We start from the raw sequence: 20261 nt of genomic DNA on the forward strand, positions 1-20261 counted from the left end.
AAGTGAGCCCTCATGTAAATGAGCGATAACACTGAATTTTCCTCCCTGTCTCACAGCACCTGTGCATTTGAAAATTCACAATATAAAAAAATACAAAAAAAAAAAAATAGCACAACTCCCAACATTATTCAAAATGTTAAAGAAACAATGCAGGTGCCTTTTCCTCAACAACATCATGAAACAAATCTTCACAGCTAAGAGTCTCTTCCACATGTTCACCATGAGGAATTTTTTTTTTTTTAGTTGAAGTTTAAAGCTAACAGACAGAGGAAAAAATTGAATAATCTCCCTCCCAAACTCTCATTCAAAACCTGAATCTCACAGAAAAGTCGAAAATAATTTGAAAATGCATTCTGATTTGAAAAACAGACATAAGTACTTCTGAAATCTTGAAAAAATTTACCAGTTCAGCTTTAAAATTCACACTCAAGGGGGCACCTGGGTGGCTCAGTCAAGTTAGGTGTCTGACTTTGGCTCAGGTCATGATCTCGTGGGTTCATGGGTTCGTGGGTTCGAGCCCTGCATTGGGGTCTGATGTCTTGGAGCCTGGAGCCTGGAACCTGCGTCGGATTCTGTGTCTTCCTCTCTTTCTCTGCCTCTCCCTAGCTCGTGCTCTATCTTTTCCTCTCTCTCAAGAAATAAATAAACATCTTTTAAAAAATTTTACTAAGGTCAGATACATTTGGGGACTTTGGGAATAAAAAAAACACTAACCAAAAAAAAAATTTTTTTTTAATTCACACCCAAATCATGTGATTTGAGTAATCATGGCTTTGCTCGGGCTCAAACAGTGGTTACAGTTGCAAAGAGGAGGAGAACAGCAGGCTGGGTACAGCGCTGCCCAGTTCTAGGGAGAAGAAATGAGCCCCATGGAGAGGCATCACTGAAAGCCCTCACTGCTCCCACATACAGAGGGCCGTGCCCTGCTCTTTCCAAACACTGTCTTCCCTTTTCCTCTCACTGACCGCGCCTCCTCCGCAGAGAGTAAGCCCCGAAACATAATGAGGACAGAGGTAGAGTGGGCCTAGCAGCCGGCCTTTGCCATCTCTCAGAAGTCAGGTAGGTAACTGCACTACAGTTTCAGGCCGACATCCTGTTTAAGATCAAAGGTTTTCAGAAAAGTTATGAATGTCCATCACCCCCCCAGGGCTGAATTTCTGGCCACTCAGATGGTAAAAACAGAAAGCTCCAGTAGAAACTCTAGAGAGAGAAAAAAAAATCTAGAGTCATTGATTGGGGGCGGGGAAGGGGGGCGCTATGCTAGCATAACTGGGGAGAAGTAATTTTGTCCTTTTCTTAAGGCCCAAAGAGACGCCCATCTGGCATCAAGTCAGTCGCGTTTGAGCACTGTGCAAAAATCAGCCATGTGTAAACGGACAAAGAGTTATCGGAAAATTAATTCGAGACAGAAACATCAACAGTACTAGGAGACACTCGACGTTAAGATCTGATTGTGAGGAGGAAAGAGGAGGCGCGTGTTTCGGATTTGTTTTCAAAGTCGGGGGCAGGAGGGCGAGGGTGCAGGAGAAATGCTACTTTGGGGTAAGATTTCTATCTGGTATGAAAGTTCACCTGGGAGAGTAGGCTAACCAGAGAGTGTGTCCGCGGAAAACAAACCAGGACCGACACGAGCCTTATCACAGGACCCACCTGCCCCGCGGGTGTACACCGTTTCTTTGGGCCGTCTAACCCTTCCCTATAAGCGCCAGCGCCGCCAAAGTCAGTCTACTCAACTAACTCTTGAGACCCAGATAAAATTCTTCGTTACTTCATAAAATAATAAAAGAAAGTAAAGCCATCTGAGTAAGCTTCATGATAAAATTAATAATTCAATTCTGAAGTTGAAATATAAATCCTGAATCACGGGAATATTGCGATTATAAATCTCCACACCAGAATCTTCTAGGTGTACTAGAGCCCAGGTCACAGGCATGAGATTTTTTTTTCCCCGTTTTAAAAATAAAGTGATAAGAACTGTGTCATTTTCTATGAAGTTTTAAACCATATTTCTTCCGGCCTTTTCCATTTGAAACTGAAATTCATTTCCCAATAAATATTTTAACACCATTCTCCTACGAGCAGGACCAATCCATCAGAGAACAATTCCATAATTGTTTCAGAATGCATACAATGTCACAAAATAAAGGTCCCGGATGGAAGCAACGATAATTATTAAACCTTGAAAATAATAGTGAGGTCTTGACACCAAACTCCTCAAATGAAGAAACAGACCCACATAATTCAAAGGCAGATGGAACCCAGCACCTGCAGGGGAGGGGGAAAGAGAATACACCCACTAGAAATTTCCTTTACAAAAATTAGCAGCATTGAATGCCTTTTTAAAAATTCAAAAGTTCACCATGCATAGATCTCCCTTGTATACCATCAGAAAAATCAGGCTGAGTTTGCTTTGCTTGACTTTGTTGGTGAACCTGTTATGGGTTGGCTGAAGTGTGTCCCCACCCCTTAAAAAAAAAGATGTGGTGAAGGCTTAACTCCTAGTGCCTCAGAATGTGATCTCACGTGCGGGAGGAATCTTTACAGAGGGAATCAGGCTCGAATGAGGTCAGGGAGGTCCTCATCCGATAGGACTGCTGTCCTCGTAAAATGGGGAAATTTGGACACAGAGAGACACACAGAGGGATAATGACGTGAAAAGACACAGGGAGGAGGTGGCCGTCTACAAGCCAAGGAGAGAGGCCTGACCCAGATCCGTCCTCACAGCCCCCAGGAGAAACCAATCCGTGGACACCCTAATTTCAGCCCTCTCTCCCCCAGAACTGGGAGGCAGCACATTTCTGTCTGTTCGAGAAGCCGCCCAGTTCCTGGCACTTTGCACAGCAGGCCTAGTGACTGACCACAGAAGCGTGAGCACTCCTTCCTTTGAGTTTCACAGACCACCTCTGCGCTTGCCCACAGGAGAATTTTGCTGGGAATTAATGTCAAATTTATGAGGCCGTAATTTCTAGAGTGTGTCTTCTTCCACTTTCTAAAACCAGGGCCGCTTTCCCATCTCCAAAACTCTCCCAGGGCCCTCTTTCGCAGATAATTTCTCACAAAGAATAGGTCATAACAAGTGTAACCAACACTTACATGGGATCAAGTCTCTGAGTCAGCTGTTTACACGGATGACCTCACTTAGTCCTGACAGGACCGGAATGGGCAGGAAGTACGATGGCGGTCATCAACAGAGCACAGTCCCCTCCTTTTGTGGATGGGATAATTGATGAAGCGTCACCAGTCTACAGACGAGGAAACTGAGGCACAGGGAGGCGAAGTAACCCAGCAGAGCACCAGAGTCCATTCCCTTAATCCCCCTCCACGTCCCCTCTCGCTGTTCAGGGCCATGGGTCACAGGCTTCAGGTCGACAGTATCCTCAGGTCCCCGAGGTACCACCCATTTGGACCTAGGGACCCAAACATTTTCCAGTTTCGCGATGAATGATGAACGGCTTCTTGCCATGGGTCCTCCACACATTCACTTTAATTTCTTGAGGACGTCTGAGAACATTTGCTGGTTGTAAATAGCTTCTTCTTGGTTGAGAGGATGAAAACGGACTAGAAACCAAATAACTCTCCTTCTTTCTTCGTCTTCTTTTATTATCGCCACATCTTCCCAGAGCCACGGCTCATCGCTGGTCTTGGAAAACAAGTGCGTTTGAAACTTAACTTGTCTTTAGACATTGTCCACGCTGGCTATCAGCTTTCTTGGCCCTATTCTTACTATTTGTACAACAAGAACTCTTGAATCCTCAGTTTTTACCATCTTTTACATGGTGGGTTGTACTCATCAGAGCTTAGAAAGCGCCCAGGGGATGCCCTATGTGGCTTCCGGGTTTGATGTTTGGTTTTTGTTTTAAGAAGCATTTCCCTAGGGCACCTGAGTGGCTCAGTTTGTTCAGCATCTTCAGTTCAGGTCATGATCTCACAGTTCGTGGGTTTGAGCCCCGCTGTGGGCTCTGTGCTGACAGCTAGCTCAGAGCCTGGAGCCTGCTTCAGATTCTGTGTCTCCCTCTCTCTCTGCCCTTGCCCTGATCATGATCTTTCTCTGTCTCTCAAAACTAAATAAATGTTAAAAAAAAAAAATTTAAGAGGCATTCCCCTTTTCTCTCAAGGAAACAACCCATTTTTCAATCAGAACTTTATTTTCCAGAGTCTTCACCTCACTGAGCCACCTTTCTTCTGCTCCTTCTTTCCTCTCTCAGTAAATCACAGAAAGGCCGACTGCCAGCCCAGGACAGCTCACACACAGCCCCTGGTGCTCCTGAAGATGGCCGTGGGGCGTGATGGGCAACCCCTCTTTTCACCCCCAGGCCACAGAGACCAAAGTCCCCGCGACTGCTACGTCACCAACCAGTCCTTCCGTATTTTCCACATGGAGCCCGTAGCAACTTGAACACAGTGGCACTGTACACAAAACCAAAAGATCAACCGATGTTCTTCCCAACTTGGGCGGCTCCGCACACCTCCCTTCCCCGCTGCCAACGTGGAAATGCATCACGAGAGCTTCGGTGGTATCCCTTCCCATCTGCCTGCGTCGGGGCCCACTTCCACGTTCTCCAGCATTTCTCCATCTTCGAGTTTCCTTCTTTCTATACACGGATCCATCTTTTAGACAAGTTTCTTTTTTAGCACAGCAAGCCTCCCTGCTGCCAGAATTTCATTATCAGCTGGTCCCCCACACACACAACTGGTGACACTGCCAATCTCGTGAACCTCCTTGAGGGTCTACGCGTTGGTACAGACGGATGAGCTCATCAACGCTCCCTTATACTCTGGCTTCTCTTCAGATCGTATAAATCTTTCGCCTTTTACTGAGAATTACCTGATCCTTCCTCCATTCAGGTACTTCTTTTATGTTACCATCTGTTTTCTCCTGCTGGGGAATTAATTTTTAAATCCTGAGTAGCAATCGTTCCTGATCCACTGGAGAAGGATGCCAGTCAGGAGGCCTGCGGTCAAAGGAAGGGCTGCTCCCATTCAGAATAAATGCACTTTTACAGTCAGTCCATGCGTGTTAATTCAGTGTCTGTTATATACCCACCACGGCGTAAGGAAAAACCAATAAGCTTTTCTTTCAACATCTGTGAAACGGTCATTACGCGGGACATTTCTTGGGCAAGAGCCCCGCGGTACAAGTTACAGGTCTGTTCACTGACCACTCACCCCCCAGGTACATATGACCCAAGAGACGCACAAATAAACCAGCTTCCTGACTCCTGGCCAATTAAACCTGACATTACATAACTGCCATTTAAAAAAAAAGAAAGAAAGAAAGAAACCACAGAGGCAAACCCTCGAAACAGGATTTTCCTTCTTTAGCAGCTTCTGAGGAAGAACTGCTCTAATATGGTGTTGCTATTCCTGACAGGAATAACCCTTAATTATTATGTGCCTTGAGCAACTAGAAATTTTTAAATAGCATTTCGCTAATGTTAAGAAAATCGGAGAACTATGTCAGTGGCAACAGAAAGGACTTTAAACAGAGAGACAGAGACAGAGAGAGACAAAGAGCTGGCATGGGGGAGAGGGACAGGGGAGAAGCACAGATCTTGATAAGTTACCTGTGAAGTTCTGGAACTCAGAGAGAAGAGACAGAGCTTTGAAAAAAGTCACCAAAGAAAATTAAATTCTTCCATAAGAGAATGTAAAGGCTCATGATTTATCAGGGATGAATGCACTCACCCCCGATCACATTTTGTTTCAGCAAATATATTAGTTATTGTTATTTCCAGCAAAAAAGATATAGGTATGCAAATGAATATGCACATTGCCTGATATCTAAACACAGGGTTCACTTCTTTTTTTTTTAATATTTATTTTTGAGAGGAGGGGGAGGGACACATGGAGGAGGGACAGAGAGAGAGGGAGCAAGAAAGAATCCCAAGCAGGCTCCTAGCTGTCAGCCCAGAGCCCAGTATGGAGCTTGAACTCACAAACCATGAGATCATTACGTGAGCTGAAATCAAAGGTCATAGGCTTGCTTAACCAACTGAGCCAACCAGGAGCCCCAGAGTTCATTTCTAAGACTTTGAGAAACATAGTTATAACAAAGTGATTGTTACAAAGTATCTATGTAGACATTCTTCCTGTCTTCTTTTGTTTAGTGGCATATCAGTGACCAGTAATGTAGCAATAAATTTCAGTATCTCGCCTAAAGTCTTGAGCGGTAGCTACCATGCACGTATGTTATCAGTCCAAGCATGGCCAGGTCCAGCGGGATCTCCACACAGATGCTCATGGAAAGAAGTCTATCCTCTTGTCGAGTCCGCTCTGTCAGCCAGAGATGCCTGGGGCTGAGGTGAATTGCTCAGACAGCCAGACAGGGACTCACCCACATACCCAGCAAAGCTAGCTGGGCGACGTGCTCTGTCCAGGGGACATTTACTGAGCACACAGTAGGTGCTGGAGTATACTAAGGCAATTGGGACGATTCTTGCTCTCAAAAATGCTAATTTGCTCATAGGAAAGACTTGCTTACTTATGAAAAATAAATCTAGAATGTTCTATCAAGGTTCTTTCCACAAATAGGTCCTCTCACCCACCTCCTGTGTGCATTCAGCCAACAGTTCATAAATGGTTTTGTTTTTTTTTTTAAGAGACAGAGACAGAGCATGAGTGGGGGAGGGGCAGAGAGAGAAGGAGACACAGAATCCGAAGCAGGCTCCAGGCTCTGAGCTGTCAGCACAAAGCCCGACGTGGGGCCTGAACCCACAAACTGCGAGATCATCACCTGAGCTGAAGCCGGATGCTCAACCAATTGAGCCACCCAGGCGTCCCCAAATGTTTTTTTTAATATTTATTTATTTTTGAGAGAGAGAAAAAGAGTACAAGCTGGAGAGGGGCAGAGAGAGAGGGAGACACAGAATCCCAAGCAGGCTCCAGGCTCTGAGCTGTCAGCACAGAGCCTGACACAGGGCTCGAACCCATGTACCATGAGATCACACCCTGAGCTAAAGTCGAACACTTAACCAACTGAGCCACCCAGACACCCCAACAGTTTACAAGTCGTACCCAACATCTGTTGATTGACGAAGTCGATATAGTGGGTTCTAGATCATCATTCTTGGCATAAGGAGACAGGAAGGTTCATGATGCAAAAGAACAACACTGTGTCAACAGTTCAGACAGCATAACTGATGAGGACAGCGAGAAGCACACCTATTGTATCATAAAGAATCTGGCCTGCATTGTGTCCACTTTCCGGACAAAAGAGTTAGAATTTCCCAAGTATTGGAAATATCTTTGTTATCCATTAGTGTTCATGCATACCTGAGTTAGGCTAACAAGATGGCTTCGGCCGGGACTGGCCATTCCAGAAACCAGGTGATTAGAGGGCTGGGCCTTTGAGTCGGCCAATATCAGCGGACATCCTCCAGGGAGGGGAGGGGGAAAAGAGATGGAATAGTCACACATGGTCAATAAGTCGTCACATCTGTGGAATCAAACCTTGGCAAAAACTCTGGACACCAAAGCTCAGTGGAGATTCTCAATTGCTTACCACATCAACGCAGCCACAGGGAGACACGTTCTGATTCCACAGGGCGAGGGCAAGAAAGCCCCACATCCAGGACCTTCCCCACCCTTGCCCCATGGGTATGCTCATTTGCCTGGTCCTGATTCATATCTTTTATGATAATAAAACAATAATCTTTCTTTTAAGTTTTATTTATTTTTGAGAGAAACAGAGTGTGAGCAGGGGAGGGGCAGAGAGAGAGAGGAAGACACAGAATCTGAAGCAGGCTCCAGGCTCTGAGCTGTCAGCACAGAGCCTGACGCAGGGCTCAAACTCACGGACTGAGAGATGATGACCTGAGCCGAAGTCAGATGCTTAACCAACTGAGCCACCCAGGTGCCCCTAAAACAATAATCTTAAGTACAGCACTCTTCTGAGTTCTCTCCGCCATGTTAGCTAATTAGCTCCATGCAGGAACCCTCATATTTGTAGCCAGTTTTCAGAAGTGTGGGTGGCCTGGGGACTTCTGAACTCGTAGCTGCCATCTGTCTTGTTGGAGACCACACCCTTAACTGACGGAGCTGACACTAACTCCGGGTGAATAATGTCTGAATCGCATTGCAGCGCTGCAACACCCATTCTCAATTCCTTAAAAACACACCAGAAATAATACCTTTAAGAAGTCAAGCTCTTTTTTTTTAATGTTTTTTTTTAATTTATTTTTGAGAGACAGAGAAAGACAGCATGAGCAGAGGAGGGTCAGAGAGAGAGGGAGATACAGAAACTGAAGCAGGCTCCAGGCTCTGAGCTAGCTGTCAGCACAGAGCCGGACGCGGGGCTCAAACCCACAAACTGTGAGATCATGACCTGAGCCGAAGCCAGAGGCTTAACCGACTGAGCCACCTAGGCACCCCAAGAAGTCAAGCTCTTGCAGCTGACCTTATCTCCCCAACCCCCAAACCACCTCCACCCCAGCCTATGAGCTGCCATGGTCCACCCTCAGCAGGAAACTGCCTCCAATAGGTAGACAACACAACACAACCATAGTACGGGACAGGCCTTTGGGTAAGTGAGATCGCTGAGGTATAAAGACAAAATGAGCACACAAAGAAAGCCCAGCAATTAAAAGGCTCAAGATGGCTTCACAAAGACTGGCATGGATGTGCATCCTAAAGATGAAAGTAACTTTATTTTTTTTAATGTTTATTTAGTTTTGAGAGAGAAGGAGGAGGAGGACAGGAGGGGGGACAGAGAATTCCTGGCAGGCTCTTCGCTGACAGCAGCGAGCCCGACACGAGACTTGAACTCACAAGCTGCGAGATCACGTCCTGAGCCAAAGTTGGACGCTTAACCCACTGAGCCGCCCAGGTGCCCCAGATGAAAGTAACTTTAAAAGAGGGGAGAGCAGGAAAGCATAAGAACAGCGTGAGTCAAGGATCAAATCACGGGTCTAGGTTATAAACAATGTAAACTTTATTTTTTTATTAACTCCACTGTGTGCTGAAACTGTGCTCGACGTATTGATATTCCAATGAATATCCTAAGCCTAGGCTAATATCATACCCATTTTACAGATGAGGATACTGAGACTTAGCTGAAGAAACTTGCTGAAGGCATTGGGCAAGCCGCCCAGTATGACTGGAGAGGAGGAGGGGAGACAGAAGGAAGTGAGCAGAGGAAAGTAGATGGTGAAAAGCCCCCAGGTGCTTGTCAGAAACCTAATTTATTTTTTTTCTGTAGGCAATGAGGAACCATCAGAGGTGTTTGTGCAAGGGAGTAATACGGCCAGAGCCAAGGCTTCGAAACAGAAGTGTGGTGGCAGGAAAAGCCTTCAAAAAGAAAAAGACGGGAACCAGGAGACCAGTTAGGGGACAACTGTCAGACCAGCGGCCAAATATGACGAGAGCCTGCGTACAGGCAAGGACAGAGGGAAAGAACACAGCGATGGGATAAAGGGCAGGGAGGTGCGGAAGACAAGGGAGATGCTTCCGGCTCCGGCACCCAGCTGCATGGGGGGAAAGAGCAGCCCGGAGAGGATGGCACAGACATCCGGATCATCAACAATCCGTCTGTCCGTCCGCTGTCTCTGTACTGACGTGTGTGCTCACCGCCTGATTTGGTGGAGTTCGTGCCCTTGATCAATGAACAGATAACAAAGTCACATGTAAGACCAAATTCAATGCTGGCGGGCAATCGTCTAACTCCACATCCCAGACCCCTGGCCCTCGGCCACGCACAGCCACCCCATGTCCCCACGCTCTCTGTGGCAGACTTGCGCCGCCTTTGGTGGGTAATGAGCATCAGGGGATCTAATCAAGGATTTTTGTCTAAGTGGCTTTTGAGACCGCTGAGCCGAAGCAGAAGTCTAAGAGGCCACCAGGCCACCTATCGATCTGGTGCTATTCAAAAACACACACGTCGAACTCGTTTTCTTCTGGCTGCTTCTAGGATCCAGTGGGAAGGAGTCAACAGGGAGTGAGGAAAAGGAAACAGCAGTTCAATGTGCCGCCACTCCCTCAAAGACTCCGCCAAGAAAAATGCACAGCTGACTACAGATAAAATTAATAATGGGTTTCCAGCGCCGGAATAAATAATCCTTGCTGTTGCAACCTAGTCCTTCTCACAACTTCCTGTTTTCCTGCTCGTGCCTCTGCCCCACATCTAGGTTCCGCAAGAAAGGCTGCAGAATGTTTTATTCACTAGCAGAACTTCAGAATCAGTAATCACGCTTTTACTAAGCCTGTGAAATGTTCTGGGTCCTCAGCCCATAAATATTATTCTAGATCCCACCTCTCTCACACTGCTAAAAAGCCTAAGGCTTCCTCATCCCACTAACTGGAGGAGAACAGAAACAGAAAGGAAAAGAAATTCAACTTTCTATTCCTCCAGGGATGGAGCTTGGAAGGGCCTGAGGCTCTGGAGAAGGAGGGTGTCTTGGGGGGAGTATGTCTGTTCTCTCTCGCTCCTGACATCCCCAGGAAGCACTATGCCTTTGTAAAGCACTCCTCTGAAAACGTTTAAAGAAGACATACCGAAATGCACCCTTACACAGGCCCTTGACACATAATCAATACCCCTTTAAGCGCGCACATCTATATCTTGCATTAACCTTGCATTTTGCCGTGATTTAGGAGATACGGGCTTCATCTCCAAATCTTCTCTTATCTGGCATCATTCCATAATAAATACATCATCCTGAAGAGCCCACACTAGGAAGACGCCTTTCACAAACACGTTTAAGTGTGGCAGAATTCTGTACCTGATGTGTAAACATGGTCTTCTACAGTGATTTCGAGAGGCACTAACATTCGTGAGCCACCACCCACGGTTCAGTAAGGTAACTGAGAATTGGATCAGTTTGCACATGCACCAGAACCTTTTTGTTTGGTTCAAATAAAATGTCTCCAGCCTCCACTTTTGATCCTCTGATTTTAACAAAAATACAAAAACAAAAACAAAAACGAAACACCTGTCATCCTCCTGCATCAGGTGTATGTCAAGGGGCTAAAGGATGAATCTTTTCCTACGCAGCATGTAACTAAAGTCAGGCAAGACGTGTTATAATTGAGGCTAACTAGAACTCCCACGGACCACAGTATCTGTACACAGACAGGGTTACTTTACAATGTGACATTTTCTCCTCTCTTTATGGGGGAAATATGAGACAAGTTTCAGTTAATTATAAATAAGGGAGGAGACTGGGGCTCCTGGGTGGCTCAGTCAGTTAAGCAGCCGACTGAAGCTCAGGTCATGATCTTGCAGTTTGTGGGTTCGAGCCCAGTGTCTGGCTGTGTGCTGGAGCCTGCTTCCGATTCTGTGTCTCCCTCTCTCTCTGCCCCTCTCCCACTCATGCTCTGTCTCTCTCTCTGTCTCTCAAAAATAAATAAATGTTAAAAAAAATTTTTTTCATTTTTTTAGAGAGAGACAGAGTGCAAGTGGGGGAGGGGCAGACAGAGATGGAGACAGAATCCAAAGTGGGCTCCAGGCTCTGAGCTATCAGCACAGAGCCCAATGTGGGGCTCGGACTCACAAACTGCAAGATCATGACCTGAGCCGAAGTCAGACGCTTAACTGACTGAGCCACCCAGGCGCCACCCAAAAACAAAACATTTTAATTAAATAAATAAATAAATAAGAAAGGGGACTAATATTTGCACACCTAATCGGTGTCATTTGATGTGCTAAGGCTTACAGATATTTACCGTTTAATTTCTACAGAGTTCTTGTTACGTAGAAATTATCATCTTATTTCACAGGTTATGATTAAATCCAGAAGCAAATAAATGAATATCAATGAGGAATCTTTTAGGAGGACAGCTTTGAAGCCGAGCCTGGAAGCAGTGAGGGGAAACCCACCGTGTGCACTGCCGCCTGGCAATGGCGTGCCTCGGCGGGGAGACTGCAGCTCTTGGCTTTCACACTCCGCCACCTGGCCACCACGCCACCATTCGGGCTCTCCGAACAGGCCAGCTCCTCACACCTCACCCCCCCCGCCCCCCCGCCTGCCCACCCCGGAGAGAAAGTAGGCTGGGCGGCCTCCCGATCTGGGGGGTAAGGCGGGACCACACTGATGCGGCGCGGCCTTCACACTCACTGAGGCAGCTAATCGTGATGGGGTGCTGAGTGCCAGGCTCGGGGGTACACAGTGAGCAGGACAGACGTCCGCAGAGCCACCCCAAGCTAGAAGAGGGGACACGGACAGACAAGCACGCGGCTCCTTCACAGGACGGCGACGGCTCTGCCGGCGGAGTGGATTCCCGACGGGTGACGGGGCACGGGGCAGGATGGGGTTGGCACCAACACTGCGAAAGCAACGGCCATCGGAGTCCATGAACTCAGCACACACAGCCCTGTGCTTGCCGGCAACCTGCACTGCTGACCGCCTGGGGTGCTGAGAACATGGAACTAAACTGCTATTTCTCAAACCTTCTTGACCACCGTATCCAGTAAAACTATTTTTCACATCATGATCCAGTACACACTGTATACACACACCAAGGGGAAGAAAATGAGGGGCGCCTAAGTGACTCAGTCCATTAAGTATCCGACTTCAGCTCAGGTCACGAGCTCGTGGTTCGTGGGTTCGGGCCCCACAGCCGGCTCTGTGCTGACAGCTCAGAGCCTGGAGCCTGCTTCGGATTCTGTGTCTCCCTCTCTCTGTCCCTCCCTTGCTCTCTCTCGCTCTCTCAAAAATGAGAAACTTCAAAAAAAAATTTTTTAATGTTTGCCAAACCAATACACATTTCACTGCTCAGATGCACTCTAATATTCTCTCTCTCTCTCTCTCTCTCTCTCTCTCTCTCTCTCACATTTCACTACTCAGATGCACTCTAATATTCTCTCTCTCCCTCTCTCTCTCTCTCTCTCTCTAAGTTCTGGATACAACCCTCTAACAGATGACAACCCACAGTGTGAAAAATATTGATATAAACCTTTTACCAGGAGTAATTATTATTTCTTTGACATACTTCCTCCTCTCCCTCTACCTCCTTTTCCTCCTTCATCTTTTCAAAAAATTATTTCCACTGAGGAAATAGAAGCACTACTGTCCACAGAAGTTCCACTGTATGCCAGACGTACTGCACGGTCTCCTTCATCCCACACAGCCCCGGTCGGGTGAGTCACCCTTCCCATTTTACGGAAGAAGAAACTGAGGCTTGGAGACCAAAGGACCTCCTCAGCAGAACATGACAGCGCCAGGGTTCAAATCCAGTTCTGTCTTGCTACGAAACTCCAATTAACCATAGTGCTTTTTGTGAATAGTTCTTAAGTAATTAAAGCCAACTTAATAGCAAGAATTTCATAGAGTCCCCTTGAGATCACTCAAGCCCGTGGAGGGTTACAGAACCGGGTTTGAGAGGACTAAACAGAGATAAGGGAAATACATGGTGGAAAACGCTCAGGTTTAAGTTGAATTTCCTTCCCTGTCCTCAGAGCACCCCGTGCTAAAGGCCTCCACAAGGGCCGACCAGCAGAGAAACGGTAAGTGAGAGCCAGGGGAGCGTTGGCCTAGGTAGCCACCCTCAAGACAGGCTGGCTGAGCGGCACTGACCGTTCTGGGTCCCTCATAATGAGCATCACCTCGCTCAGCTCCCAGGCTACAGAGAGTCAATAAATATTCACAAGACGAACGCTAACACAGGCAGAGCGAAAGTAAACACGACGTTCCGCTCCTGCTGGTTTATTTTTAACATCCCCCCAAATTATGCTAAGTGAAACTATTTGCTGAAAGAGATTCTTACTTGGAAAGATAGTTAAACATACTGAACACAGATATTTGTGTTCTTTCAGCCCGATATTTAAAGATACATTGACGGGGGGGGCGCGGGGAGGCGCCTGGGAGGCTCAGTAGGTTAAGCACCTGACTTCGGCTCAGGTCATGATCTCCCAGTTCGTGGGTTCAAGCCCTGCATCGGGCTCTGGGCTGACAGCTTAGAGCTTGGAGCCTGCTTTGGATTCTGTGTCTCCCTCTCTCTCTGCCCCTCCCCTGAAAGCACTCTGTCTCTCTCTCTCTCTTAAAAATAAATAAACAAAAAAAATTTTTTTAAAGATACATTTGATGCAGATACAAGGCATATATCAAATGTGGGCAGACCAGGACAAATTTTCGGCCCCCCAAAAACTCCCGCAGAAGTGATGATTTGGGGAAATTATTGACAAGATGCTGCCAAACTACTGCATCATTAACTGGGCCCTCCCCTGACCTAAAATAACTAGACTTTTAGTGCTAGTGCATTAGCTGGCCAGTCATTGACATTGCTATTTCTCTTTTTCTTTTTTTTTTTTTTTTACATTATTTATTATTGAGAGAGAGACAGACAGACAGAGCATGAACAGGGGAGGAGCAAGAGAGAGAAAGAGGCACAGATTCAGAAGCAGGCTCCAGGCTCTGAGCAAGCTGTCAGCACACAGCCCAATGCGGGGCCTGAACCCATGAACTGTGAGATCATGACTTGAACTGAAGCCGGATGCTCAACCAACCAAACCACCCAGGCGCCCCAACATTGCTATTTCTTAGCAGTAATATTTCTCAGAAAACTTGAAGAAATGATATATTATTTTTACAAACACATAATACTACAATTTTGACTTTTACACATAAATAATGTATTCATCAAATGGCCTTGGGGTTTCTATTCTTTGTGTGGCTTGTTGGGTAGTTTAACTTTGCATATAAATTCACACACAAAAATGAGGAATGTTTCTTGTTTAATCATCTAGTATTGTTTTCCCAAGATCTCTGAGCAGTAAAAATATCGCCTGGTCCTCTTTTTCTTTGCAAATTTCATGATGAAAAAATTCTGAACGTGCTAAAGAATCCATTGCCTGCTTATGAAACATGAAGGCTATGAAAACATGGCATGTATTTAAGTAGACCAGTTTGTTTTTAAATATGTTAATAGCGTGCACTCCTACATTAGGAGCTAAATGTGTATTAAGCCCAATCTTACATCTAGTGGGTAACATACTTTGATCATTCTATCAAAAGATCAAAATTTAAATATTATGTAAATTATATTTTATACGTGTTCTCCTTTGCATGAAACCAAGAAGAAAACTTCTTTCTTCTCTAAACACATGAGAATATAAGCAAGCAACATATTTAAAGGGAAGAAAACACAACTTCATTCCATTAAAAAAAAAATGCCCCCAGGTTATCAATTAAAATAAAAAGGCTTTATGTTTTCTAAAAATAATCTTAAATGTCTGTTTACCCTTTCAAATTTTTAGGCATATTCTTAATATTTATTTTAAAGGTTCTTGGTAATTATGTATATTTTTTCATAAGAAATGCTACCTAAGTCCTCTTCATGAAAACTCCGTCAGATTATATAAATCAATAGAAAAGAAATTAAAGAACATTGAATCTCCAGTAATCAAAAAAAGTTGTAGTTTTCACAACAACTAAATGTCAAGTATGAACCTTGATTGGATTCTGGTTTAAGAAGAAAAAAGTAGCTACAAAAGACATTCTTAGGACAATGGAGGAAATATGAACGTAGGCAGGATTTTAGATTATTATGAAATTTTGGTAACTTTCTTGGGTGTCACAATGGTTCTCTGATTAAGAAAATATCCTTATTCTGGGAGCAGCAGGGTGGCTCCGTCTGTCAGGGATCAGTCTTTGGCTCAGGTCATGGTCTTGTGGTTTGTAGGTTCAAGCCCCGTGTCAGGCTCTGAGCTAACAGTCCCAGAGCCTGGAGCCTGCTTCGGATTCTGTGTCTCCCTCACTCTCTGTCCCTCTCCTGCTCACGCTCTGTCTGTCTCTCTCTCTCTCTCTCTCTCTCTCTCTCAAAAATAAACATTAAAAAAATAAAAGAAAATATCCTTATTCTTGAACATGGATGAGGTAGTTTTCAGGGATGAATTATCAATGTATGAAACGAACTTGATTCATGAAACTGACAAACGGTCTGACAATAATATATTTGTACACATAACTAAATAGAAATATGAGGCAAATGTGACCAAATGTTAATAACAATGGGATTTCAGTGGATGATATAGAGATGTTCATTGTATTATTCTTTTAACCACTTTTATGTCAGTGAAAATTTTCACAATAACAAGTTGAGGGGAGGAAAACGGTCATTTTCTTTTAAACATGTATGTGTATCGACTCCTGAACCAAACTAGGTACAGATGAAATATTGCTCTACATGGATACAGAATGTTTCATTTTCCAGTAACAGTATGCTTCAGAGAATCAATTTTCCACCATTGACCCAGAGAAATTGTGGCAACCCTTCTGGCCAAGACCATTGGGAACAGCTGATCGACACACACCACCTGAATTAGAGCAGAGGCATCACAATCCCCGGAGGGTAATCCATGCTGCCCAATGAGTTTACAAGGCAACCTGTGCCCTTGGAAAAGTAAGAAATGAGAACAGGGGCCTTCCGGCCTGGAGCCTTCAACAGCAGACAGAACGGGCAACCTCGCCAGGCTCCGTTTCTGAAGACGGCAGATCAAGCTGTGACCTGAACTTGAAGCTAAATTAAACAAACTGACACCACCAATTCGAATCATTCAGCCGCCAAAGCTAGATTTCTGTCTTCACCTGTCTCTCTGCTCAACAGAGTGGACCACCAGCTTTAATACGAAGCAAGAAAGCTGAGATGCTACCCCCCAAATTCCACTTCAACCTAATACCAAAAGCACTTGAATTACATCAGAAAGTTTAAAATCTGTAAGCCTTCGATTTAGACATCCCTGAAGTATTTAAAATAAGACTCTGTCCTATGGAACAACAGAGCAGAATGTCTCCTAACTACAGTTAGAGGCTTTTTGTTTTGGGGTCCAAATCTCAACAGTTATGGGCACTAGCTCACTATTAAGTCAGACTGCAAACCAGCGACCCATGACTTGCTACAGAATCTGATAATCTTCTTCAATTGGACTGAACTGAAAGTGCGCAGTAAGCATTGAGTTTTCAGCCTGTCTCCTTCAGCTGGACCTCTTTTCTTCTGTCATTTTATTTTTACTATTTCTTTTCTCCCTAATTCAATTCTTTATCTGTCTGTACGTTTCTATACGTATACACGTACATAATTACATATGTATATACGTTATGCCGTATCACATCATACCAAATGTAATTGCTCTCCCCTCGGTTTCTTTCTCTCCTGTCTTTCCTCTTCTCCCAACTCCTCCAGGCCGATCAGGGCCACCCGAAGGCATTGTTATCACCGGGTTAAACTCCAGGATATGGAGCTATAAAGAATCTTGATGTGGCCCATAAAGCCTAATCGAATCACGCCACAGGCTGGAGCAGTTATGGGAAAATGGTTCACTTTCCTTTAAACGAAAGAACAATTATCTGGTTTACGGGTTGAAGGAGACCCTTTCCCATCTAGGTACTGCTGGCCGCCTTTGATGTTTAGCCAATCGCTCATACCTCTCTTTAAGAGAAGCAGGAGACCATGACACTGAAATCTCATTTTTTTGTTGTTTTTTCGTTGTTGTTGTTGTTTCATGTTATCCCCATAAGAGGCAATGGTGGAGGAGGGCTGAAAACATCACTGAGTTTGGGCAATGTCTGTGAATTTCACTTATCCAAAAAAGTCTGCTCTCTTCAGGGCTCCCATGTTCTGATTTCTTAAAAAGTTTCTAGTCAATCAATAAGCAATAAACAATAAGGTAGGACCAACAGAACACACAAAAAGAATAACAACAAAAAAGTTCTTCACCAGAGAGGTATAAGCACACTACATTTGTTTACCAAAAGTTTACTATCCGTGAAAACACAGTCCCACGAGTGACGTGTCCGTGAACCATGAGCCTCCATCTCCAGAAGCCCTGACTGAACCTATTTCAAAAACTCTAGAGAGTATGAACATCTCGCAATATTCCAGCCAAAAGGCTAAGGGTCCTGTGCCACCTGCAGGCCGGATTGGCCCCCACGGGGGAACGGGGAAGAAGGCAGCTCAACAATCAGGGCCAAGAGCTCACAGTTAAAACACTTTGGTGGGAGGACGTTCAAGATGTGGAGGGACCCATGCCCCCAGGTATGGCGAGGTCGCCATTTGGAACCAATGGCCAAGGTCCAGAATCTAGGAGAGATCTGAGCCCCTCCCTGAGGATAAGCCTCTCAAGGCCTCCATTTCCTGATCTGTCAAATGGGGATCATAATAGTAACCCCCCCCCCCACCAAGTCACAGAATCTGTAAAGATTAAATGAGTCAGTATGCCTAAAGCGCTTACAACAGGGGCCTGGCACATAGTAAGCACTGTGTTAACTGCTAGCTAGTTGCTAGCAGTACAGGCTAAAAGCGTGCCTACAGACAGCCCTGCCAAAGAAAGGTTGCCTTCTTTAATCTCCCCCAACAGACCGACCCCTACCCGGCCAGAAACACCCATGTCTCAATTCGTTGGTTGCCTGTTTCAGCTCTAGGATCTCTGGAGCGGTCTCCGCTAAGATTAAGCAAGACTCCTTTCCCTAGCAACTAGGTTCAGATATAAAATTGCAATATGGCAACATCACATGACGAAAATGGAAATCTGACATGCACTTCAGAGCCCACACTTTCTCAGCGTGCGAGTTCTGCAGCTTCTAACAAACGTCCCCAAGTCTGCAACACTCTGAACCTCAAAGCCTAAATTACCCTGCACATTAAGAAACGCACAAGTGCCATGACCTTCAACAAAGTCCGTGGCCCCAGAGTGTGTGGCATAAACAAGTCACTGGCCAGTGCCACACCTGCATGACACAGTGAGTCAGTATTTCAGAACAGGCAGAGCCACTCACTTTTCCGTTCTGATGCTGGGCCACACCTGGCACACGGTGTTGACAATACTTACGCGTTACAATAGGGCTTCTTTTCATAGCCTTTGTAGTTGTTCATGTTGAGAGCCATCTTACAGACCTCACAGTGGAAACATCCTTTATGCCAATACTGAAAAAAAAATAAATATTTAAAAGTTTAGTACCACGCCAGTGCTTTCCAGGATGGGTACAGAAAGGAGATCTTTTTAGTGCATCATGGTCCCCACCCTTACTTGAAAATACTACAGCACAATGATTGTAGGTAACAGTAGATGCGTGTACCTCCTTTCAGTTACGTAAATGAGGCAGGCAGCTGTGAAAAGTGAGTTTTAAATGAAGCCCTACTGCAACGTACAGACTCACTCGCAAGAACTGCCAGGGCTCTATCCATACTGCACTTGTAGGAGCAGCCAGAACGGAATCCTAAACTGGTTCATAATGGAAACTCGGAAACTGTGTAGTAGCCTCAGAAGGAAAACGAATCCAGCCCCAAGTGCCTAAACACGGAGTTCGCTGGCTCTCCATAAATATGTGTCCACCGGAAGCCGGGCAACCCTTAGGAGCCAGGAGGGGGGCTTATGAAGGTACCCTGCCCCCCCATCCCTGTCCAGCTTCTTCTAAACTGCAGGAAAGGTGGACCCTGTCCGGGAGGACTGCCGAGAGGACGCGGTGCATTTGTATCCGCACACGCAAATGTCACAGGGACCGCCTCCGGCTGGTTTCAGTGATCGGTCACTCAGGACAGCGCCGGGCTCGCTCTCCCAGGCTGTTCAACTCCATCCACGCCCGGGAAGGGCAGGGAGCAGGGCTGCAGGGAGCAGGGCTGCAGGGGCCGGGCCTGCAGCCACTTCCTCTGGAATTCCCCAGCCAGGTGGATTAACCCCCCGTGGATCCTGCTCGCCGCGCCGAGCCGGGGATTATTCTCAGCGATGCCGCAGCGGCCGCCCCGCGACATATTAATTATTATTTGCCTCTCCACCTCACCGCCGTCACGGGAGGCGCTGGGGCGGGGGCGAGGTGGGATGCGGGGCGGCGAGGGGCAGGGGTGGAGGTGGGAAGGGGGCGAGCCCGGGCTCTTCGGACCCCCGGCCGCGCTCCGCCGCGCGCTCTCCGCAGCAGCGCCTCCGATGCCGGCGCAGCCCCGCACCCCGACGAAGACCCTTCCCGGTTCCCACCCCGGTGTCGCCAGGCGTGCCCTCCGGATACTCCCGCGGGCGTCCGCCTCTGCGCGCCACCACCCGGTGCCAACACACACCCAAACACAGAGCCCCGCTCCTCTCCTCGCATCCCAGACGCCAAAACTTCTCGGAGCAGGTGCAGCCCGGCGCCCGGCAGGTCCGGGCTGGCCCGGCGCCCCCTCGCTCACCTTATCCAGGCAGTTGACTTTCTCCGTGGGATACACGACTTTTCCGCAGCGGGCGCATTGGGGGTTCATTGTCGCGGCTCCCAGGGGCGGCGGCTGTGCGGCAGCGGCTGGGGGGCTCCGAGGAGCCGCTGTGACATCCCCCGGCGAGCCCCGCACCGCCTCCGGGCAGGCGG

General features: G+C 46.5%; 1 protein-coding gene across 1 annotated transcript in view; it reads right to left on the reverse strand.

Annotated features, from left to right (window-relative positions):
• NEBL (nebulette) overlaps nt 1-20255 on the reverse strand; it is a 355587-nt gene extending 335332 nt beyond the window's left edge. The window contains exons 1-2 of the mRNA XM_029953726.1: nt 20089-20255; nt 18758-18852 (exon numbers count right to left, since the gene is read on the reverse strand). Of these exons, the coding sequence (XP_029809586.1) occupies nt 18758-18852; nt 20089-20157 (164 nt within the window). The 5' untranslated portion in view covers nt 20158-20255. The remainder of the gene's footprint in view (nt 1-18757; nt 18853-20088) is intronic.
• Nucleotides 20256-20261: the final 6 nt, after the last annotated feature.

This window comes from Suricata suricatta, chromosome 10, assembly GCF_006229205.1.
Source record: "Suricata suricatta isolate VVHF042 chromosome 10, meerkat_22Aug2017_6uvM2_HiC, whole genome shotgun sequence".
NCBI classification, from domain to species: domain Eukaryota; kingdom Metazoa; phylum Chordata; class Mammalia; order Carnivora; family Herpestidae; genus Suricata; species Suricata suricatta.